Below are 25,632 nucleotides of genomic sequence, written 5' to 3'. Positions count from 1 at the left end.
TCTATTGTGATGGCAGCAAACACTGGCTGTTAAATGTGCCTTTGCACTTGGGTAAATTGGAAGGTGATTCATAAATAAATAGCCGTGATGGAAAAAAAGTCTTCTGTATTGTTTGCCCCCCAGTAACGAACGAAAGACTCCCTACAAGGATACAGTGCTAGTTTCAGATGCAAGTCTATGTTTTCCAGGGTGGTGGTACCTCATTCCTTGAGTAGTTCAAAAATGCAATTCAGAGTCAGATTCTGCCACCCTGATGTTTAGTACTTTACCTCATAGACAGTCCCACTGAAATCAGTGGAAGTACTTGCAGATTAAGATACTACTCAATGTGAGGACGAGTAGCAGAATCCAACCTAAACTGGTTATTCACGATATAACAGAATGCTCTTTTTGCAAACATCTCCCTCTGAAAGATGAGCATCCATGAGGCCAATCGAGAGACCACTGGAGTCATTGGGACTCCTTACATTGATTTCAGTGGGTTTTGGATCATCCCCTGTATGTTTTAAAGCAATTACACAAACGGTTGCCATGAAAGTAAGGGCCCACCCTTCAGCCTTTACTCATCTGAGACCTTGGCTTTAGTGAGAGTACCCACAGCACAGACGACAGACCCTGCAGTGGGATTCATTTGGGTAGCAACTTGTGCTCTGGTGGACCCCTGTTGAATTCAATAAGGCTCTCTACAAGTGCAAGGCCAACCCCTGGGGCCTGACTGCAGGCGTGGGGCCTACCTGATTAAGGATTACTCACCCAAGGAAGGGATCAGACCGAGACCCAATCGTTTTAAAACCACTCTGTTGGAAAATGTTTACTTAAAATACTGAGACAAATAGTTCGTTTTGCCCCTGTACAGTGAAGAGTGGGACTGAAGTAAGGAGGACAGCTTTCAGGAGGGACCTAGTTAGGTGTGACACCAGGGGCTCTGGATTGTATGTTGGTGGCCCAGTGCTACCTGACAAACAGTGGCCTCTCAGCGTGTAAACACTGGTCTCTATGCATGTTCAATAAAAGTCTTTCTCCTGCAACTCCGCCTGCCTGCTGCATCACTTAACGGCTCGCAAAACCACCACCAGCTCTTATACCAGTTTCTGAGTCACCCATTCTTAGGCATTTAACCCGAGAATATTCCCTCCACCATATTCGGACACAGGCATTGGCAGATACGGTCAGAAAGAACATCTGTATCTTTAATAAAAACACATCACTGCTACAATTTAACATCAAGAATTATTATTGGTTTCCAGAGTGCCAACAATGTGCTAGGCCCTGTACAAAAACAAAGGAAGCTATGTTCCCCACCCTGAAATCACTCTGCTTTCATAAGACAAATGGTTTTTTACACAAGGATTTAACTGTATATTAAGATATTTAAAAAGTAGGACAAAGCCATAGTATTTTTCTCTTTTTTATTTTACAGTTCACAATTAGAAACCTATCGATAAATTAAACAGTTCACCCTCCTGTTTGGGGGTTTCAAAACAACCCTTCCTCTTCATAGTAGTGTTGCCAATGCCACATCATTCCGGAAAGATGGTTCAAAGTGCAATCCATCTAGGTAAGTATAAATGAGAGGCAGAGCGGCAGAAGTAGCCATCAGTTTTCAAGCCCCTTTAAGATTTGCACGTGTTTTAGGAAATCAGCCAAAGTAGAAAGTTAACTGGCAGCAGGAAAAAATTCCCTACAAAATTTGGAACGGAAAATATACTGGACAGTTGGGAGCAAAATAATTTGAAAGACAACACATTATTTTATCAGTCTGAGAAGGTTACAAATGTAGAAAAACATTTGAATGGGACTTTTAAAACCATGAGGCCGCCAGTTCATATTTTAAGGAACACTAGCAAACTGGAATGGCCCTTTTCATAGAATCATAGAAGATTAGGGTTGGAAGAGACCTCAGGAAGTCATCTAGTCCAATCCCCTGCTCAAAGCAGGACCAACACCAGCTAAATCATAGGAAGATACCTTAGGTAATGCTCTCTGAAGTCAAAGCAGAATTATCAATTTAGGCCCTGATTCAGCAAAGCACTTAAGCATGTGCTTAACTTTAAGCATGTGAGTATTCCCATTGACTTCAATGTTAAGCATGTGGTTAAGTGCTTTGCTGGACGGGGGCTTAAGGATTTCCCCCACCAACAGGTTTCCAATTTCTAAATATTCAGCACCCAGGGTAAAATTCACATCTGTGCAGAGGGCCTACACAAAGACCAATACATCAGTTAAGTGGGACTTAAGTGGTGCATTTGCTTGGTTCGAGTTCTCTGCACAGTGATGAATATAACCTACAATGAATTAAAAAGCCAAATCCAGAAACAGCTGAGTCAGCACTTGCCTTACCCAGCAGGGAGGGGATGAGAAACCAGGAATGGAAAGAAAAAAAAATAATGAACACACTTTTAAAGAGGAAAAAAAGTTATATATTTTTTTCATTTATGCCAGCATTACTAACGTATGCGTTACCAGCTATTCTGGCCATATCTGTCTACTGTTGCCAACCTTTGGCACAAGTAATTCTGTGTATCGCAAGATGTAATTAATAATACTTAATAACAATACTTAGCACTTACATAGCGCTTTTCATATTCAAAGTGCTTTACAAAACAGATAATGAGTCCTCACAACACCCCTGTGAGGTAGGTAAGTATTATTATCCCCATTTTACAGATGGGGAAACTGAGGCAGAGAGGTTAAGTGACTTGCCCAAGGTTAAAGAGGGAGTTGGAATACAGGAGGTATTTGACCTGATCCTGGTCCCTCTGACACTAATATAAACAAGGAGTAACACCCATAGATGGTATAAAACTGATGTACGTGAAGAGATCAGAATCAAGTTCCCTGGCTCCCAGTCCTGTGCTCAGGTCACTTGACCACACCTGCTCCACCTAATACAACAGGTTCACCACTGGAAATGCTACAGGAAATTCGGAGCCCAGCAGAAGTGAAATCAGAATCTTAAGGCAACACATATTAACAGCTCCACAATTGCATATCAGGTTGGAGTGCACAACTATGTCTCTTTTATACCATTCTAACGGAGTCTAAACATGGTCGCTAAAGTAGTTTTGCAACTGTTAACTGTAATCAGCTATGGGCCTGACTCTCCTCAGTTCTAAACCAGTGTAAATCAGGTGTAACTCAGAGGAATTACACCAGCATAAAACTGTTTATGAGAGCAGAATGAGGTTTTATACCTGCAGTTTAGAAGTCATGTATCTGGACAGCTTCAGTATGGTTCACCCCCCTCTCTCTCTCTCTCCCCCCACCCCCACCCCAAGAATCTGATCATATACCATTTCACAGTTTCAACTCACTAGCTTTCAGCAATCAGCATTTAAACAGCACCATACAGCATTTCTAAGACTGTGTCAATATTTCCAAAAAGTGTCAATACATGCAAATATCAAACATACAAAAACATCAAGAATGCTATGAGATGGTACAAAGGATATATATGATCACAAGAAGACCGTACACAATTTTATTTTACTTTTATTAAAAAGACCAAACAACTCACTCATACTTTAACTATGCCACTTATACGTTAGATAGTCATTCCCTAACCTGTGGAAATTCAGGTGCGTATCCCTCTATCTATCTACCTACCTAGAAAGAGAGAGAAATGGCAATCACAAGAGATACTTCTTCAGATCTGTCAGGCACAATTCATGTAAACAGGAAAGGAGTATTCTTTACACTTCTTCTGGCATTGTGGGATACAATGGAGAAGGGGGAGTCACATGCACCATTATTGACAAGCAAAATTAGCTTTGAATAGATGCAAGAGAAACAGAAATTAGATCTGACTGATACACGATATACACCAAAAATCTGAAGCATTAAGTATGTTGAAAAAGGTGGACAGTGGATGTCTTGTCTCTTGTTTTGACTTTAGAAGAGAGGACTAGGATTAAGACAAATCCTTTGTTCTAAGTACAAAGGAAATCTCCTTCCAGCGCATTAGTATGTCACAGCTGAACAGGGAGGAGGTGGAAATCACATCTGCCAAATGAAGTCGTTGGGACACCTCTGACAATAATACTTAAAAAATAGAGAAGAAAGTGACAGGTCATGTGCCATTTAATTCATTGCAACAATTCAAAGAATGTGCATCGGCAGAAAGGAATCAGCAACCAAGTGATGCTTTGAAGTTGGCAAATATCTCATGACGCTTCTCCTGTGTCTGTCTAGAGCATCAGCAAACGAGAGCCAAACAAAACTAGAAACCCAAACCAATAATATACAGTATTCCACTGATTTGCTTCCCTGCAGTGTTTTCAAATTACATTTACGGTAACAGTGAGGGGGAGAGAAACCCAAGACCAATAGGAATTTTTTTTAACTGGCTCAGCACCAGCTGAGAAAGAGAGAGAGAGAGAGAGAATGAAAATTAATTCTTCAAATGTGATCCTTGGAATCCAATTAAAATTTTGTCAACCAGCAGATGAAACCCTAAACTGCTGGAGGGTGTGAAGAAGGGATTGATGCATGGTGCTGCTTGCATTCCTCTTCATTTGCTATGAAATCTGCTCTGTAGGCCTCATCTGAATATCTCCAATCTGGAAAAGACCAATACATGATTTTACAGTAGCACTGAAGCCCATTTTAAGAGGTTCACAGTGTGCTAAACATAAACACGCTAAACATGTGTGAAACATAATAATGACAAACTGCAAATGAACACAATGCATATGACAAGCTATAGATCCCTTCAGAGTTATTCAACCACCAGTCATTAGGTTTTGTTGGTTTGTTTTTAACAACAGTTTTTTTTTCTTTTAACTATGATTTTTTTCTTCTAACAGAATTACAATGATTTTAATCTTAGTACACAGAAGAGAAGGAAGACAGTGTAAGCTGATATTGGTTATATAGCCTCATGCTTCAGGGCATAAACCAACTTCTACCTAATGAGAGTCACAAAGGAACATTGCTCATGGCCCGGTTATAACTGCTTATTGCACAGATTCTTGCAAACTTTCTCTGAAGCAAGTAGTGACCAGTGTCAGAGACAGGACACTGGACTAAATGGGCCAATGTAATGATTCAGGAAGACAGCTCTTATATCCACGTGTCTCATGCCCTGCCTTTGCAGGAGCCCATGTAAAGATCGTGCTAGTCATTTTTTCATGTCCAAAGTCATCTGACATGTTTTCTTGCTTTCATGATATGGACCTGATATTTACATGGGTCTCCACTCAGCCTTCTCACAAATATTTTTTTCAGAGTCTCTACAAACCTGGATTGCCAGGGGTTTGTCACTTCACACCAGCATAGAGCTGAAACGCAGCAGAGAGGCAGACTGTTTGTTTATTTATTATGGAGTGGGTGAAAAATAAGTCTGAAAGCACAAAAGATTTGAAAACCCCTTTGGGACCCTCGATCAAGAGGAACAAGTGCAACGTTGCCATAAGGTACGTGTAACTGAAATGATCAATGTTAATCCCTTTGCGAGTGCAAAATAGATATCAGGCAGATTTCCTAAAGTGATCAGCACCCAAAATCTGGCCATATAGCTGAGGAATGAGTGGAGTCTGTGCATAACACAGAGGGAGACACTAAAGTTATTTCATGTCTGAGCCACAAATTCATTGTGATTTTAAAAGCAACTGAAAGTACCCAAGGGAATTTACCAAGTAAAAACTACCTCAAATGCAAATTTAATAGAGGCATAAAAGCAAGGCAGCAAGGAGCGGAGGATCAGTTCTTAAGTGTCTAGGAACTATTGGATTTAGTTGTGCTGAGGTACTGGAAATTTGAAACTTCACTCTGAATTTGGCAGCTTGCAGGTGTCCTCACTGGTAATAGAACCTGTGCTCTTTAGCACTAAAAGCACAGGCTTCTGGGACTAAAGGAGCAGCAGTAGTAGCCTCTTATCTTCTGTGTGGACCAGCCACTGGAGGGGAGCGGGTGCACTTAGCATATGTATCAGACCTGTTAACATCCCATATGGCGTCATTGTGTGAGGTACTCAGTACCCCTTGGAAAGAGCTGAGGGAGAGGAAGGATGGTTCAAGTGGGTAGAGTGCTAGCCCTGTAGGACACCTGCAGTTTCAATATTGCCATAAGGTACGTGTAACTAAAATGATCAATGTTAATCCTTAGGCCATGCGCTCCTGAGCGCACAGCTGATATGGAGACTGCAAAGCTGATGAACAGATGTCAGGTCTGCAAAAGTCCCCTTTACTCTTTCAGTTACACACAACATACCATCACGGCAAACCTGGTGGCTGAACTTTGTGACTTTGTCCTCACCCACAACTATTTCAGATTTGGGAACAATTTATACCTCCAAATCAGCGGCACTGCTATGGGTACCCGCGTGGCCCCTCAGTATGCCAACATTTTTATGGCTGACTTAGAACAACGCTTCCTCAGCTCTCGTTCCCTTACGCCCCTACTCTACTTGCACTACATTGATGACATCTTCATCATCTGGACCCATGGGAAGGAGGCCCTTGAGGATTTCCACCCTACCATCAACCTCAGCCTTGACCAGTTCACACAAGAGGTCCACTTCCTAGACACTACAGTGCTAATAAGTGATGGTCACAAACACCACCCTATACCGGAAACCTACTGACCGCTATACTTACCCACATGCCTCCAGCTTTCATCCAGACCACATCACACAATCCAAGCTCTACGATACAACCACATTTGCTCTGATCCCTCAGACAAGAGACAAACACCTACAGAATCTCTATCAAGCATTCTTAAAACTGCAATACCCACGTGAAGTGAAGAAACAGATTGACAGAGCCAGAAGGATACTGAGAAGTCACCTACTACGAGACAGGCCCAACAAAGACAGTAACAGAACGCCCCTAGCCGTCACCTACAGACCCCAACTAAAACCTCTCCAGTGCATCATCAAGGATCTACAACCTATCCTGAAGGAAGAGCCCTCAATCTCATAGACCTTGGGAGACAGGCCAGTCCTCACCTGCAGACAGCCCCCGAATCTGAAACAAATACTCACCAGCAACTACACACCACACAACAAAAACACCAACCCAGGAACCAAACCCTGCTACAAACCCCAGTGCGAACTCTGTCCACGTATCTATTCAAGGGACACCATCATAGGACCTAACCACATCAGCCACACCATCTGGGGCTCGTTCACCTGCACATCTACCAATGTGATATATGCCATCATGTGCCAGCAATGCCCCCCTGCCATGTACATTGGCCAAACCGGAGTCTCTATGCAAAAGAATAAATGGACACAAATCTGACATCAGGAATCATAACATTAAAAAACCAGTAGGAAAACACTTCAATCTCTCTGGTCACTCAATAACAGATCTAAAAGTGGCAATTCTTCAACAAAAATCTTCAAAAACAGACTCCAACGTGAAGCTGCAGAACTGGAATTAATTTGCAAACTAGATACCATCAGATTAGGCCTGAATAAAGACTGGGAGTGGTTGGGTCATTACAAAACCTAAACTTAATTTCCCCAATACTAATTTCTCCCTACTGTTACTCACACCTTCTTGTATCAGAGGGGTAGCCGTGTTAGTCTGAATCTGTAAAAAGCAACAGAGGGTCCTGTGGCACCTTTGAGACTAACAGAAGTACTGGGAGCATAAGCTTTCGTGGGTAAGAACCTCACTTCTTCAGATGCAAGTAATGGAAATCTCCAGAGGCAGGTATATATCAGTGTGGAGATAACGAGGTTAGTTCAATCAGGGAGGGTGAGGTGCTCTGCTAGCAGTTGAGGTGTGTCAACTGTCTGTAATGGGTCTCTCTCTTACCACTTCAAAAGTTATTTTTCCTCCCTTGGTATCCTTCTGTTGGTATCCTTCTATTAATTGATTTCTCTCGTTAGACTGACCTAACACTTGGTAAAGAAACCCCCATCCTTTCATGTATTGATACCTGCTCCTGTATTTTTCACTTCATGCATCTGATGAAGTGGGCTGTAGCCCATAAAAGCTTATGCCCAAATAAATTTGTTAGTTTCTAAGGGGCCACAAGGACTCCTCATTATTGTTACAACAGAGATGTTATTTCACATGAGCTGCAACTTACCTGTACATGAGGTGGAGCACTTAGTACATATATGACAGCATTGGCCATATCTTCAGCTTTTAGACACTGGAAAGACAGAACCAATATTAACTGAGACAAAGGATTACTTAGGAAAATTGAACAGTAAAACTGCTCAGCTTTTAACAATCAACAACACTTAGTGCATTTCCAAAAGAAAAACAGACATGGGGAAAACTTCATTAAAAATTTAACAAGGGAAGTCGATTGTTTTTATTTTTGCATTGGCTATTATTAATATTACTATTACAACGGTGCTTTGATGCATCAGCTGAGATTAGGCCCCCAGTGTGCTAGGTGCTGTACAAAAACATAGTGCGATAGGCCCTGTCCTGAAGAGCTTACAGTCTAAATAGATGAGGCAGGCAATACTCAGAAGGGAAACAGAAGCAGAGAGAGAGAAAATGACTTGCCCAAGGTCACACAGTAGGGCAGCAGAAGAGCAGAAACTAGAACCTCGATCTCCTGGCTTCTAGTACCGTGTACTGTCCACTAGATCACTCTGCCGCTCCTAGAAAGTGTATTTCAACTTTATGGACCTCGGACACTATCCGTATGAGACACACATTGCAAATACTTCTAGCAGATTTTCAGCCAGTGGCTCAGTCATAATTTAATGCCTGCAAAGATGATTTTACCGGAGCAATAGATTTTCAGAAGTGGGCTGTTTGCAAAGGAAAAATATACACTCTTCTCTCCCTGCCTTAGTCAGCAGCAGACTATTCCGTATCAAAGTTAAACATACCCTATGCACTTCACTCACTTGTGCTGGATACTTTTATGTTCCATACTGTGTATAAACAAAAAAGGTACCATGAGCTAACCAGTGTGACTAGTGAGTTTGTGATGTGCAGAGAGAGTTTTCAAGCTGCAAGGAAGACCTGCTCCCTAGGTTAGGCAAATTGTGATCACACTCCGTGGATTCCCTCTGGCAGGCTCAGATTGGGTTTTAAGCTTGTTTTAATGGGATTTGTTTTATTTAGACACTTGCTTAATATATTTACAACCTTAAAGGCTGATCAGAATAAAACTCCCATTATTGTCATTGTGTTAAAGATGAAGGATCAAGTCCCAGAGTGTGTCCAAAAACATCTGGCCCAATAAGCAAAGGGCAGCAGCAGTAGCAGAGACCACACATGGGAAAATCACCCCAGCAAGACTCCTCACCTCCCCCCTTGAAAAGGAGGTTTTGGGGTGAGCAAGGGATATGGCCTGTGACAATGTGCATTACACAGGTCCACTGGGCTAAAATCCTGCAGAGGATGGGGAGGAGAAGGATCAGACCATATCTGATACTCTTATCCATGGCCTGGATTAGCGCTCCTGGCTCTACTTGGGGTCAGACCAATCAGTTGGGTTGAAGATTCCATCCCTCAGCCCTGATGTACTTCCTCACAGAGCTAAACTTTTTGCCCCTTACCCAGGCTGGAGAACTACGTTCTGCTTTTGGGGTGGGGGATGGACGATATGGAAAACAACTTCTCAGCAGAAAGCTAGGGGTTTTATGAGGAATGGGATGACACTCTGGACTTCATGGACAAACTGGGTAATAATTAGGAACATTGAAATTTCCAGACTGGATCAGTCCAGTGACCCATCCAGTCCAGTATCCCATCTCCAACACTGATGAGTACCAGCCATTTCAGAGGAAGGTACAAGAAACCCTGCATTAGTCAATTAAGAGATAATCTGCTCCTTTGTAAGGTTCTTTCCTGACCCCCATTAGTTTGAGGCTGGCTTGTGTCTTGAAGCATGAGAGTTTATATTCCTCCTAGAGCACTTCATTAAATAAATCAGACTTCAGATGAGCTATGAAGGGGAGATGCTTAGTTTTTAAAAAATATTTTAAACCAACATCTCTACAAGAAGCTGGTTAGTTTCTGAATTTCCAAAATTGCAAGGTCCAGCTTTCAGACAGTGTAGTCGCTAATGGGGTATACTTGCCGGATACATAGTCTCTCCAATAAGACACAAGTCACTTAAACCCACAAAATGTCAAAAATTGGTTGATCTTTATACTTGGATGTTCTTCTTGTAAATAAGAAAATTAAAAAAAAGATTGAAACATATTAACATCTACAATGTATATGTGGAGGTCAGTGCAAAATCTGAGATTCAGTCCGAAGAGTCCAATCCTACTGAGGTGCTGAGAACCTCCTAATGGGTCCTGAGTCCCTTCCTCGCCCATTGATTTCGATGAGAGTTGAGGATGCTGAGCATCTTTCAAGACGCACTCAGTGACATGCAGACTTGGGGCCCTAAAAGATTATTAGTTAGGGTACGTCTATACCCAGCCGCTAGTTCGGCGGCCTGCAATCGAACTTCTGGGTTCGACTTATCACGTCTTGTCTGGACGCGATAAGTCGAACCCGGAAGTGCTCGCCGTCGACTGCGGTACTCCAGCTAGACGAGAGGAGTACCGCGGAGTCGACGGGGGAGCCTGCCTGCCACGTGTGGACCGAGGTAAGATCGAACTAAGGTACTTCGAACTTCAGCTACGTTATTCACGTAGCTGAAGTTGCGTACCTTAGTTCGATTTGGGGGGTTAGTGTAGACCAAGCCTTAGAGAGAGATCATTAGCCATGCAATCAGTGTAAATTTCCTCTGCATTCGTTTCTCAGTTCCCTACCCTAATGCTCTCGTAGGTTGCAGCGGCTCTTTCTGGATCATTATCATGAAGTTTAAAAGCAAATCCGGTTTCCACCAGTCCTGGAGATATACACTGGAAAAGAACAGAGAACATCCTAATGGGATCTGTAACTCCCCTTTCATTAAAAAAAACAAAAGACAAATATGTTAAGAGAATAGATATTGATTTAATGATCTCTGTAGGATCCCCTCTGATAGAGATCCCCCTACCCTACAAAGAGAAGGTTCAGCACAGCAAATAACAAAATAACTTGCAATACAGTATAACTGCTGAATAAAATACCTATGAGAGCCAAACTTACTAAACAGTTCGAGCAAAGCTATTATCTGACTGGTATTATCCATTTTTAATATATTTTTCCTCCTTCCTCAGTAAGTTACTGCAGCTCAAAAAAGGTTATTCTCCCAACAGAATCCCTATCTCCTGTCTCTCGGTCTGGTTCCCCAACCCTTTCCCAGAAGGGAAACTGAGGCACGGGAGGGCTAAGTGATTCGCCTGAGGCCATTCAGTGAGTCAGGGACAAAGTCAGCAGTAGAACCCAGTTGCGAGTTCTTATCCATTCACATTTCTATACTCACGTCTCTATGAGGATCTCAAAGCACTTTACTAACATGAATTAAGCCTCCTCAAACCCTGGTGAGGTAGATAAGAGTTATTTTACAGATGAGGGACCTGTGGCATAGAGAGCTTAAATTTCTACAACCATCCTTAATTCTCGTTGCCTTAACTTTTGGGTGTTTAACTTGGACAAATTAGGTGCTGATTTCCAGTGGTATACTGAAAACTGTGTTAAAACTGTATGCTGTCACTTTAAATTCCAGGGATTTTCCCTGGTCCTTCTTGCAGGTTAGGGAGGTTGGCAGGGGAGCATGTGATACGAGTCTAACAGCAGTCAATCAGCAGACAGCTTAGAGTAAGGTTGGGTGAGTTGTGAGCTCTGTTTTAGGGAGCAGCCTGCTTTCTCACTCTCTGTTTATTTGCGGCTCTGATGTGTTATCATTCTGAATTCTAAGAAATAAAGCAGTGTTACCTGGCAACCTGGTGGTAACAGTTTTTATGTTTTTATCTAACTTCTCTGCGTGTGCGCCGTGAAACGTGTTTGAGTAGTAGGTGCTCCACACCCCTTGAAAATAAGGCCTGAGATATTTCAAGTTTGGGTGCCCAGAAGCACACAGCAAGTCAGAGGCAGAGCCAGGAACAGGCCCTCTGGTTTAGAAGTGCTACCCTCGCCCTCCAAAACACGCCTCAAAGGTAAAACTTCCTACGCACATCCTGAGCGAGCATTCTACTGTTCATTATAACGGCAGGGAGAAAAACCACTCACTGTAGCTCGTATATGAGTCTTGGCTTCTCTAAGTTCTTGTCTTAGCCCCTCCGTCAGTGCTGTAACAGCATACTTGGTGGCACTGTAAAAATGAACAACTGACTGTGGCACGACACTGTGGCCATTCATGCTGAGAAGAAAACAGAAAGAAAAGGGGTGATGGGGGGAGAGCAGGGAGCAGCATGAGATGTCCCAAACAGGAACCAGTACCATACTAAAAAAATTGAAGTATTGCTGCCGTAGTGAACCCAAAGAGAGAGGGGAAAAACAACATAGCTATCCTACATGGATGAGTAAATATGGAATTTCCCCCTTTCCCGCTGTAAGCTAGGAAATGAGCTAATGGGCTTTGAATAGTGGAGGAGCATATTAAACTATAGAATGAAATGGGGAGAATCATGCACCGTGAGATTTTTTTTTTCTTTTTACACAATTGATTTCTAGAGCTAGTTGAAATGTTTGGATTTATTTTTATTTTTTTGAGGGGGTGGGGGCAACGTTTTTATGACAATCTTTCCTGCTTTTGACAGTTTATAGAGGGGTCAAAATGTTTTAAAAATTGAAATTTTCAATGAAAATGTTCAAAGTTTTTAACTGGCTCTACTGACGTTCCCCAAAACAAATCAAAAAGAAAAAGTTCAGACCCATCCCAAAGACTAAGCTCCTAGGGCTTCAATAAGGCTCTGTCTATACTTGGAGAGTTAACCAGAGGTAGCCAGTCAGTGGTGTAGCCACACCAGAGAGTCAACAAGAAAAAAAAAGCTAAATGCTGTGATTTGTACTGGTGCTATATGGATGGATAGACACCAACGGTTGTAACCAGGAAAAATCTCCAGTAGGAAAAGCCTGAGTTTATTAAAAGGTGAGAGGAATGTGTGTCATTGTAGGTACAAACAGAATAGGACAACATACAGGGCCCAACATCAGTTGAAGTCAATATTAGTACCAGACATGGGATTGTATCATCCCAGTGCAGAGAGCCAATAAAAGGCCTTTTGCAACACGTAAACCGTACATTGCGGCTGTGAATGGAGACCCCCTTCCCAGGTGGCTTCTCCATACTACCCGTACATTTGCCAGCGAAGAGTCTGGGCCAGGGAAGAGACCAGTGGATCCGTGTGTTTATGCAGATTCCTAAGTGGCTCAGCTGTTCTCTCTGCCTGTACCTTGGTCCCAGGCTGGAGGGGTGAATTTCACCTTCCCAACCCAACACTTCACCCACACACAGCTCCATTATTCAGGCTTTACATGAATGAATGTTGTCTATGAAGCACTACCAGGGTGGGTGCCTCGGAGAGAAGAGGGCTCATTGATAGCCTGTGTCCCGATACTATGTGTACAGCGGCACAAGAAGCAACCTTCTCTGGAAAAGGAGAAGCTATGAAGTGCTACAGTACAGGCCCATTACATAGGGCATGAAACAATATGGGACTAGTCAGTAACATATACTGGCAACCTGCTGCATGAATCTTTGGCATCAAAAACAGGCCAAAAAACATACACGCACAGAAAAACTCCCAGTTGGATACAGACAGACTTCCAGCGACAAGCAGCAGTGGAGACAGGGAGACAGTTGCTTCGCACTGTAAAGCAACAAAAGAAAACAAAGAAAAGCCAACCCATAGCAAATTAGGCCTATTTTCAGTGACTACCACAATCCGGTCTCTCACCTGTTAATGTTAATAATATGGCCATCATCAATGTTTCTCTCCTTCATAGACCGATAGACCTCCCGAGTGCAGATACTTACGGCCATAACATTGACCTGAAACAGCAGGGAAAAAATGAAGATTAAAGCCCATTGCAGTGACCATGGATTTCATGCTCATCCTTGCATGCTTGGGATAAACTCTGCCTTGACTTACAACCCATGTAACCACACTGCAGCCAAAGGAATGGGTTTTGCTTAAATATACTAGCATGCACTTTAGAACAGGTCATGGAGGAAAATGTGGCTGGAACCAGCATTGGTGACTAACAAAGAATCCACAGCCACCTGGGGCTTCACAGTTGTCACTACAATGCAACCACTACTATTCAGAACTTAACAGGATAGAAGTCTGATCCTCCAGCTTCAAAGCACAGGTTCTTACAACTTGAGATAAAAAAAAGACCCTCCATTAGCTGTCACCAGTATAGGTCCTAAGATAAATGCTCAGGCAGTTCTGATTCCATCCTGTAGAGTGCAGTAGTGACATATACACCCTAGCCTGTTCGTTACAGTATCTATAGGACTTGTAAAGTTTGATACCATAACAACAACAACATTCATTTTAAGGGGGTGAAATTCTCTAGGCTTTGTCTCAGCCAGTATGAATTTTATTTAATTGGTTTGAAACAAAGTGAGAGGAAAGTCGTGTTTGGTTGGTTTTGTGTTACGGGAAAGTGAAAACTATGTTTTCTCATTGTAAGTTCTTTGAGGCAGGGACTGACTTTTTATTCTGTGTTTGTACAACACCTAGAACAGTGGGGTCCTGGTTCATGACTGGTGCTCCTCAGAGCTACCTCAATAAAAACAAATAAATTAAATAATAATAATAATATTTTTTTTAAAATTTACTACACATTGCTGAGCATATAAACATTACCTGGGCATTTAGCCAGCACAATGCCATCACCCTGGGAACTTGAGGCTAAAATCCCCATATACCAGGTTAAAAATTTACCTTGGTTACGTGGGAGGTCTTTAGAGGTCTCACCAAAGTTGCCCTGTATTCCAGGGCTGGAGTAAAGCCCAGAATAGGCAGGGTATTTCAAATCTATTTTGATTTCACAGTTAGCAAGGTCAAGGAAAGTGTGAATGGATTGTTTCAGTCAAAATCTTAAACAAACAAACAACCAAAACCAACCTTTGAGATACAGATCTTGGCTTTTAAAAGCCTCCATGAACACCAGTGCTGCTCTCTGTGAAGCCGTAAAGTCGTGAGTATAATGGCCTCAGATTCTCAGCTGATGTAAATCAGCATTATTCCACTGAAGTCAGTGGAGCTGTGCCAGCTTACACTAGCTGGGGATCTGGGAGCTTGCCTCTCTATTAGGCTATTTGAAGGAGCAAGGATGGAGGGGCATTTCTGCAATGTTTAATGTCGAAAGCTAAAATCATCATGATCTTGCAACACAGAGCGCTTTACAACATGCAGTTACATTTGGGGAGGATGCCAAAAAGTAAATGTTTTACCATCAGGAAAAAAAAAAAAAAAAGCCACCCACCACACTATGAATCTTATTAACTGAGCTACTTTAGTGACAAGAGTAGGGAAATGGATACGTAGCATCAAAGAGCCTCCACGACTCAGCTGGACAAAGGTGAAGCAGCAGCTGCCAGGATTCGTTTTGCTCGTCCTGAGGCTCACAATCATCTCAAGTAGTTGAAGCCTCTCCAGGAGAATACGTTAGATCTACTGGCAATATCTGCCAGTGTCACAGAGCGACTGGTTTCACTGGCCTCTGTGAAAACGTGCCTCACACAGTACCGTATTGTCGCTTTGCGTACACACACAGCAGAGGTATAGTTAAACAAACTGCAAAAAGCATCCCCGGGTCAATGAAGAACTGTCAAAAGACCCAGAGAGCCAGGACTTTTCACCCACCCCCACACCACGCAAGAGTTACTGAATGTGATGGTATGTGCACTGGAATCTTTTGCCTCTGGGCTGGAATGTAGCCCACGTGGAGTGGACGGAAGGTTCTGCTTGAATTCATGGCTGTAAAGGTCAGTGAGTAAAGCATGAAGGAGTTGTTCAAAGATTACTGTGTGAAATAAGATGTGTATGCAGCACGGGGCTCCAGATTCTCCTCAGCAGAATGTAGAAGGCTGAGCAGACTTCAGTCTGGGTCTCATTTAGAGCACAATATTATAAACAAGCTGGGAGAATGGAAACCTCATAAACCGGAGGAAAGGAGATGGGAGATTTTTAAGAGCAGGTCAGACACACACTTATCAGGGATGGTCTAGATAACACTTAGTCCTGCCTTGAGTGCAGGGGACTGGACTAGACGACCTCTCAAGGTCCCTTCCAGTCCTACAATTCTACGAAAAGAGGGGGAAGGATGGTCCTGTGATTAAAGCACCATATGGGGCCCAGACACTCAAAGGTATCTAGGTTCCTATGTCAATGAGAGTTAGGCACCTAAATACCTTTGAGAAATTGGGCCTGAGTCTTCGGGCTGGTGTGGACAGGCATGACAGATGGGACTACAGTCCTGCCTCCGAACCCTTTCCCTTTAGAGGAGCTTAGCCCTGAGCGTCCTCTGTACCGCCAAGGCTGTAACTATGACCAGCCGCTGCACTGAGGATGCAGGCTCTTTGCATCCTCCCCCACTTGGGCACCCTTGCAGGGGCCAGCCATAAATCACTCCATTAAAGTTTCAAGGCCTACTAGACATTGCACAAGGCGGTGGCTCTTGCTGAGTTTGAAAGCCTGGATCTCTGATTTGGTGTTAAACGTTAACCTTTGGTTATCTGTCTTCTGGGCATAAACCTGGCTGCTGGAAGCCTCTCTGTGCCAGGAGATGCAGGGATTGATTTCGAGGTATGGGGGAGGGAGGGGCGCGCTCCTATTCCATAAGCCACTACCTTGTGATAATGGAGAGCCGTCCCATGACTCATTGGGCATTGAGACTTGGGGTGAGATTTTCAAAACCCCACTGGGTTTTATATTCCTAAATCATATAAGTGCTTTTGAACCCCCCGCCCCCCCCCAGTTCACACCCCAGCCAGGAGCTGCATTGTACATGTAGAGATGAGCCATGAAGAGTAAGCAAACATTGTTTTCATTCAGCCTATGATTTTATGAGCTAGATCTTTAGCTGCTGTAAAGTCAGCATCGCTCCATCAAAGGGAATAGAGCAACGCTGATTAACACCAGCTGAGGACCTGCTCCCACACTTGTAAAACCTTTCCTATTTTTGATCAGAGGGATTGTTGCCTTTGATCCACCTTGCCCAGTGGATCTGACATTTCTCATTTCTGACCTTTTCAATTTGTCTGCTACTTTGTGTGGATCTACCTGGAGAGATTCAAAGAAACTAAACTCAATAAAGAGATATTGGAAAAAGGGGTAATTTGCTGCAAGTCCCGAAATAGAATCAGCTGAGCAATATGCTACCAATACACCTCTCCTCATAAGCAGATCTCAGCAATGGATTGGCAAGAGGCCATTTTTCTGCCCATCCAACTGGAGACAAAGTACCATAATAGGAAACAGAATCAGAGGGAAATTAAGACAAAACCATGGTGTAATTCAAGCCAAATCTGAGGTCCTTCTCAAGACACGCTCCTGCCAACGTCGATGGGAGTGCACCCGACCGAGGATGGATAAAAATCTCAGGGCTGGTTTCCCAGTTGCTCCATTCTTGCACTTGGGGCAAGGGCACAAGAGTGGCTTTAAACCACCTTTGCACTCCCCATATCCTGGGGCCCTACAGGAGCCTGGCTAGCCCTTGCCTTGAGACGGCTCGAATGTAGCTTTCTATGAGCCCCAGGACGCAGAGAATAGGTGTAATGCAGTATGCATCAGTGATGCCTCTGACGTCCCCCTACGCCAGGGGTTGGAGCCAGGGGCCCTGGTGCTCTCTCCACACTATTCAAAGGAGGTCCTCTGTACAAGGGGCATTTCGCGGATATTTTGGGGCTAGGGGATATTTCCACCCATTTTAAGGCCCCTTTATGCTGCCAGAGTGGCATAAAATTCACACTCATACACCGTGTATTTGTTAAGTGCCAACTGCTTGCTCAGTGCTGTAGAGGCAGGGCCGGCTCCAGGCACCAGCTTAACAAGCAGGTGCTTGGAGCGGCCAAGGGAAAGGGGCGGCACCTGCGGCAATTCGGGGGCGGCAGGTCCCTCACTCCCTCTAGGAGCGAAGGACCTGCCGCTGAACTGCCACCGCCGATCACAGCTTTTTTTTTTTTTTTTTGCTTGGGGCAGTAGAAATGCTGGAGCCGGCCCTGTGTAGAGGACACAAAGAGGATGTGGTCCATGCCCTGAGAAGCCTGCACTGGGGAGGAGGGAGGGAGGGAGGAATACACAACAGACAACAGTTCAGGTGACAAGGATCTGGAATCCCACAGCAGAGCAGTAGGGATTGTAATAAATAAACGATAGCACTTCTCTGGCTGGTGGAGCTTCAGGAAGAGGTTTCAAGGAAGAAACATGGGAAGAGGGATCGGTAAAAGTCAAAGTCAGTCTCAAAAGCTCATAAATGATGTAAGGAAAGAAGAAACAGTTTAAAAACCCTTCCATTAAATGTAAGGCCCTAAATGTCTCCTAATGAAGGGATCTAGGGTTATTTGGAGATTTTTTTTTCCCCTCTCCTTCAGCACAGCTGGACTTTGAAATGCTTCTGTAACACCCTTCAAAATAAAAGCATTCGCTAACGCTTTTCTTCCTGCAGAACATTTGAAGAAATTCTCTCCGTACTATTCTGAGCACTGCGAAGACCCAATGGCCCATGAAAGGAGCGGGCAGCCTTTGTTTCAAGAAACTCTTGAAAAGTTTCAGAAAGTGCATCAGAAACAGACCAACGTATGTTGATTAGAGGCACACATGTGGCACTCAGTAAGTGTATCCCTCCGATGCATATGTAGTTAGAGAGAGACAGCAAAAGCCCCACGGCCAAACCGAAAGCTATATGCAGCTACAGTGTGTTCAGAGAGTGAGATTTCCAGGCGGTGAGAGCATAGCTGTGAAAAGGGGACTATTCAGAGAGGAAGCAAAACCCAGAGCTATTTTTAACAGCACTTTCAATGTTTACTAACAGGTTAAAAATCACGAGCCAGATTCAGTAAAGCTGCTCAGATCAGGATGGCTCATGGTACACAGGGGCCTGTGATTTCCATGGACTTCCCCTCCAGATGAAAAGTGCCACTGAAGTTGGGTTCATTAGACACACGTTAGGTTCAGCTCTCAGCTTCTGGCAAGCTGTCAATAAAGCCTCATTTGGATAATATTTGGACATCCCGGTTTAACACAGGCGACGTAACATCACCCTGACAATTAATGCCGCAGCTACATCAGAGCAGACACACACAGGTATGTTGTCCGTACACAATGAGCAGAACACGCACTTCCAGTATGGAGAACTCTCTGTGTCATTTCCCATAACTTAAAATTAGAAAAAATAAAAATAAAGTTTCCAGAAGAGGGAGAGAGAATAGAAAGTCTCTCTCATGCTGTAAGATCCCAAATCACCTCACAACCCAGCCTCCATTGCAGACAGACTTCCGACGTTTAAAGGCACAGTGCAGTACAGAAAACAGAACCATAAATCCATGCACTTATCATTAATATTACAGTAGCATCTCCAACTAAGATTGTGGTCCCATTATACTAGGTACTGCATGTACATCTCGTAGGAGACTGTTTTTGTAAATAATGTGATCGAATTTCACAATTTCCTAGTACGGCACGTGAAATCGGCTCTGTGGTATCCAGCTCTAACCAGATTTTGAACAGAAAATAAAGTAATAAAGACCAGGGAAAAAAGGAATGCTATAGTTTATTAGGTTTCAGAGTAGCAGCCATGTTAGTCTGTATCCGCAAAAAGAACAGGAGTACTTGTGGCACCTTAGAGACTAACAAATTTATTAGAGCATAAGCTTTCGTGGACTACAGCCCACTTCTTCGGATGTATAGAATGGAACATATATTGAGGAGATATATATACACATACAGAGAGCATGAAAAGGTGGGAGTTGTCTTACCAACTCTGAGAGACCAATTAAGTAAGAGGAAAAAAACTTTTGAAGTGATAATCAAGATAGCCCAGTACAGACAGTTTGATAAGAAGTGTGAGAGTACTTACATGGGGAGCTAGATTCAACGTTTGTAATGTACTTCAATGTAGTTTATTAGGCTGATATGAATCAACCCATTTTACTACCTACCGCTGCAACAAACTGTGAAACTAACGGGATTCGCTACGAAAGCTGGCACCTGGCATTTAGTTTCCAATTTTAGTTTAAAAATTAGGATCTTCACTTTCAAAAAAAAAAAAATCAATAGATTGAAGGAAAATAATACTGAAGAGTATTAAATATTTCAGTGCCACAGGATTTAGGGCATGTGGTTAATAGCCCACCTCCTCAAGGAAAGTCTGGGAAAATTAATAGGCCTTGAGACATCATCCGGAGGATCAACCAATCTGGACAAGGTGGGAAGTAGGTTCAGGACTCCTGGACGTATCGGGTAGTTTGGTGGTGGCCTCTGGCATGTTTCAGCACAGTGAGCAGAAAGGCCAGCTCCTGTGTATGTGCACTTCATGCTGTGGTTCTCCAGGTACATCAAACCACAACATCTCAGTGTAGAGATGAACAGAAGATGGACGGCAGGGATATTTGCCAGTCGGTAACATGGCACATCACATCAGGATGACATTTACCCCAGTGCAGAGTCAGTATACATCCTACATGTCACTAAAGGACATGTCACAAGTCCTCAAAGGATGGAGCTCTGAGGCTATGTCTAGGCTGCAGGCATTGGCTGTACAAACTCACCCAGAACGCTCAGTGATTACTCGTGGTGCTAGCCCAAGCTGAAGCATGTGCTGCCACAGCTTCATTGTTCCAAGACCCAGTGATGGGACAAGCCCTTCAACCCACTGGTGGAAAGGCTAACAAGCGCTCCTGTACTCAGGCAGCACCAGTTAGGTGCATCTGCAGAACCTGCACCACTCGGAGAAGTGGAACTTAGAAGGGGGAGACTGACCACAGAAGCAGGGAGGAGTTTTCCCAGGGACTGCTAGTGAGCTCTGGTAGCCAGGGGAGCTCAGCCTGAGGCAATTGCTTAGGTTTTCCTTCACACCTGCCCGCCGCCCGCCCTGCCCTGTTTGGGGCAGATTGACACAACAAGCTCAGTATAAGTGAAGGCCCTTGAGGGCTGCTTCAAGCCAGTGGCCTACGGTGGGTCCTGGGAAGCACCACCAGTGGTTAGAGACAAGGAGAGTGTGAACTGGGCTCTGAAAAGACTCTGGGAGTGAGCTGAACTTCTGCCAGGAACAGTAAGATTGCCCAGGCCGGGGGGCTCCTGTAGGAGGTTCAGGGGCAAGAGATTCAAAGATACAATAGCCAAGCCCAAGATGAGGGGCGGCTGACTACGGACCTGAGCTAGCAAGATTTAAGCTAACTTGGGGGTATGTTGGCTCAGGCTGCAATCACACCCAGTGGCTGCAATCTAGACATACCCTTAGTCTGTGAGTGGACGTTTGACACAACTACGCGGTAATGACTCCCTGAGTGTGCAGGGATATGGCAGTCCTCTAGGGCTCCTGGAATCAGCATGCCACAGATTTCAGGGCACCAATATTGCACACAGACCAGGAGAGAGCTTTCTGTCACGTCAAATCTAGTAATCAGCCGTGGGTTCACACATATCACCCACTTCCAGAGAGACCTTTGGAACATTTGTCTACTATAAAGGGGACTTCTGTGCTGAAGAAGTAGAATGTGATCATGACAAAATGCAAATCTACATGAAATTGGAAGTTTTTGTATTTTGGTACCAAGTCAAAAAAAAAAAGGGCTCATGTACTGGATTTGTCATATTTTTCTTTGGGGGCGAGGGAGGATTTGAAGAGTGGGGTGATTGAAAATAGGTCCTTTTTCTGATTAAAATGAAAACAAGGCAATTCCCAAGTAAAAAAGTGGGGAGCTTAGCACGTCTGAAAATCAGTCCCAAGGTAAAATATAATCCAGTTAAAATTCAGAATTAAACAGTGACGCAGTATTGCAGACCCCAGTAATATCACAACCCATAGTTTAGAATCCATGTAACACAAAATGACTAAGCATAGTTTTGGAAAGAAAAAGCGGGATAGTTCACAAGTGGCAAAGCAACAAGAAAGCAAATTGTGGTCTTTGCCTTCACTAAAGAGGACAGCGATAGCAGAGCTATCCATGTAATGAAGTCATCCTGCAGGTATGTGGCAGACTCTCTACTGAAATGCTGCCACTACTGTAGCCCAGGGGGCTAGCGTGCCTTCATTATATTTACTGCTTTGCATTATATTCTGATTTGCACTATATTTAGCAGTAATGCAAGAAATCTACAGGCCTGTATCCTGTAAGACATTAGCTTCAGCAAGTTAGAATAAGGCTTGAGACCTATGAACTCTGAACAGATAAATGGCCCAACAGAAAACCCCAAGTATTGGGGAGCTGAAAATAGACTTTAAGGGGAAGTTCTGATCACAGATAAATAATTTAACCACAGAGGTGTCCTGGCAACAAACTGACGTACGTAACAGGTACATGAGATACATTTAAGGCTGGCCTGCTTGCCTGCCTATATATCTTTGCTTATAAGTTTCTTATTTTCTTATAGGTTTGATTGGGGAGGGATAACTCAGTGGTTTGAGCACTGGCCTGCTAAACCCAGGGTTGTGAGTTCAATCCTTGAGGGGGCCATTTAGGGATCTGGGAGAAAAAGCTGTCTGGGGATTGATCCTGCTCTGAGCAGGAGAGTTGGACTAGATCTCCTGAGGTCCTTTCCAATCCTGATATTCTATGATTCTATTTGTTTTATTATATTAAGGTATATTTTGGCTGTAACATAAGGGACCTGCAAACCACATCCTGTATGTTGAGCTAAGGCAAAGTTAGCATACATATATTTGGGACATTTCACCTAGATCAGGGGTTCCCAAACTTGGTTTGCGACTTGTTCAGGGTAAGCCCCTGGAAGTAATCAATATACACCTCTACCCCGATATAACGCGACCCGATACAACACGAATTCAGCTATAACGCGGTAAAGCAGAGCTCTGGGGGGGCGGGGCTGCGCACTCCCGTGGATCAAAGCAAGTTCGATATAATGCGGTTTCACCTATAACGCGGTAAGACTTTTTGGCTCCCGAGGACAGCGTTATATCGAGGTAGAGGTGTAATTAATACATAATCTAAAGATCGGGCAACCCTTCTAGGGTGGAACACAGCAGTTGTTTAACAGCACACAGCAACAGTGCTCAATTGAGATGGTGAACCTCTGTGGGGGGTGGAGATTTTGCAACATTTCTAAGACTATTTGTTAGGCTGTGCCTTCACATTTGCTAATTTTTTCCCCATTAAATTTATACCCATGTTTCACCCCATGCCAGAAAATGATCTTATTTAAAACCAAAACTCATTTTTCTGGGTAAAGAGAAGCCTGTGACGAGTACTATACTGGGGCAAAATAATCACTCCCCACCCCAAACTAGGCCAGGACAAGTGGATGTCTACAGCATATCAAGATAGAGAGGATGGTCTATTGGCTAGGACATTGGGTTGTGACTCAGAGCTGGGTTCGATCTCTGGCTCAGCCACAGCCTGCCTCTGTGACCTTGGCTAAGACACTATCTACCTTATGTCTCTGTTCCCCATGTGGGGATAACAGTACTTTCCTACCTCACAGGAGTGGCCTGAAGATAAAATCCATTAATGACTGTGAAGTGCCCAGATACTAGACTGATGAGGGCCAGAAAAATGGGTGTCCTCTCCCCATCCCTTCTTATTTCCCCACAGTCTCTTTGTATTTGGTTTTCACTCCACCTGGTCTCTGCTCCATTTTTCACCCTATTTTTTCCAATGGAGATTTCCCTCCCTTTCTGCTCCCTTTTTCCACGATCTCCCCTACTGTAATCACTCCTACATTCCAGATGGTTCAAGAATCAGGCAAAACACATTTTCCCATCCCTAGCACCCAGCCAGCAGGCGACACTTATCTCTGCATCCAAACGCTTGGTCAGGGCAAAGACTCGCATCTCTCTGCCCAGCCCATCATAGTTCCCATTGTTTCGCAGGCGTACTACTCACATCTATCATCATCCTCCAACCCTCCGTTTTCCCAGAGAGCAGGGGCTCGGGGCGAGCCAAGCCAGCATTGTTGATGCACACATCAACCCCTTGATGTAGAGTCTTGATTGCAGAGAACATAGATAGGATCTCTTCTTCATTGGACAGATCGCACTTATAGGGGATAAGGACGCCAGGGTATCCCGCACTCTGGCATTCTGCTGCCAATTTCTAGAGAAAGAAAAAAGGAAGGAAGAGAAAAGCAATCAGAATCCCTTCCCCTGGGAAAGGCCCAATTGATCAGCTGTGCACTTCATTTCTGCCAGCAAGTACTTTCGTTATTAGTTTGTATTACAGCAGCACCTAACAGCCCCAACCAAGATCAAAGCCCCATTGTATAATGTATAAACACATAGTATGAGACAGTTGCTGCTCCAAAGAGCTTGCAGTCTAAATAGGAAAGACAGACAAGGGGAACAGAGGCACAGACAGGGGAAGTGACACACTCAAGGTCACACAGCCAATCAGCAACAGAGCCAGGAACAGAACCCAAATTCCAGCGTGGTACACTATCCACCGGACCACGCTGCCTCTGCAGATATGGCTACCAGAATCTCCTGGTCTGATGACTAAAATTATGGTCCTTGACCCTTGATTTTAAAACATCTTCGCAGAAAAGGACTAAGACTATGACTACACTACAAGCACTACAGCAGCAGCACTGTAGCTATGCCACTGTAGCACAGTAGTGTAGACACTTGCTATAGCAATGGAAGGGGGATTTCAGTTACTGTAGTAAATCCACCCCCTCGAGAGGCGGTAGTTAGGATGATGGACGAATTCTCCCATCAACCTAGCCATGTCTAAATCGGGGCTTAGCTCAGGTTAACTACATCGCTCCAGGATGTGATTTTTTTTCACACTCCTGAGCAATGTAGCTATGTCAGCCTAAGTTTTAGGGGTAAACCAGGCCTCAGACTTAGCAAGAGGAGGCCTGATTTTACGTGTAGCGTAGGCTGCCTTGCTAATTGCCTGTCACTTGCACATTATATTTGCTCATCCAGCTCCACAGAGCTTATCCTCTTGGGTTGGATGCTATAAATGTCACAGACCATAACTACTCAAAACTGAATTCCCCTTGGTTTTCATTTGTAAGGCCAGATCCTCAGCTGGCGTAAATCAGCATCATTCCACTGAAGGGAATGGGGTGACATTGATTTACACTAGCTAACAATCTGGCCCGTGCTGGTTAATGTCTGTGCTGGATTGTAGTATTTTACAGGAAGAAGATAATCTGCTGGGTGCAGAGGTGTTTTAAATATCAGACATTTCCAGGTAGCTTGAATAAATGGAACAAGGGCACAGCATGGACTGTATTCTCAGAACCATTAAAGGATTTATACAAAGTTCAGCCTTGGCCCTATGACTTCACTGCACAAGACGACTATCCTTCACTGAAGTCATTTTTTTTTAATACTTAAAAACGTTTATTATTCAGATTACTTAATTTAGCCGCCTTGCATGGTGCAAATAATTGTCAACCTCTACATTTATAACAAAGAGCGACAAAAAGCAAAATTGGTCCACTGAGCAGTAACTCAAACAAAACATATGCTCTTATCAAATAATCCCCCCCAAAACACCCATAGGAGAGAAAGCCTTAAATAAATAAAATAAATTAATTAATGGAGATATCCTATTTCCTAGAACTGGAAGGGACCTTGAAAAGTCATAGAGTCCAGCCTTCACTAGCAGGACCAAGTACTGATTTTGCCCCAGATCCCTAAGTGTCCCCCTTAAGGGCTGAACTCACAACCGTGGGTTTAGTAGGTC

At 43.7% G+C, this 25,632-nt stretch overlaps 1 protein-coding gene across 1 annotated transcript in view; it reads right to left on the bottom strand.

The window, feature by feature from the left end:
- Nucleotides 1-1,172: 1,172 nt before the first annotated feature.
- DHRS11 (dehydrogenase/reductase 11) overlaps nucleotides 1,173-25,632 on the bottom strand; it is a 74,579-nt gene continuing 50,119 nt past the window's right edge. The window contains exons 2-7 of the mRNA XM_054008545.1: nucleotides 23,821-24,030; nucleotides 13,703-13,797; nucleotides 12,033-12,162; nucleotides 10,688-10,780; nucleotides 8,041-8,106; nucleotides 1,173-4,559 (exon numbers count right to left, since the gene is read on the bottom strand). Coding sequence (XP_053864520.1) covers nucleotides 4,518-4,559; nucleotides 8,041-8,106; nucleotides 10,688-10,780; nucleotides 12,033-12,162; nucleotides 13,703-13,797; nucleotides 23,821-24,030 — 636 coding nt within the window. The 3' untranslated portion in view covers nucleotides 1,173-4,517. The remainder of the gene's footprint in view (nucleotides 4,560-8,040; nucleotides 8,107-10,687; nucleotides 10,781-12,032; nucleotides 12,163-13,702; nucleotides 13,798-23,820; nucleotides 24,031-25,632) is intronic.

This window comes from Malaclemys terrapin, chromosome 18 (genome assembly GCF_027887155.1).
Source record: "Malaclemys terrapin pileata isolate rMalTer1 chromosome 18, rMalTer1.hap1, whole genome shotgun sequence".
Taxonomy (NCBI): domain Eukaryota; kingdom Metazoa; phylum Chordata; order Testudines; family Emydidae; genus Malaclemys; species Malaclemys terrapin.
The sequence above is the reverse complement of the archived record's forward strand: the minus strand, read 5'-3'. Positions and strand labels throughout refer to the sequence as shown.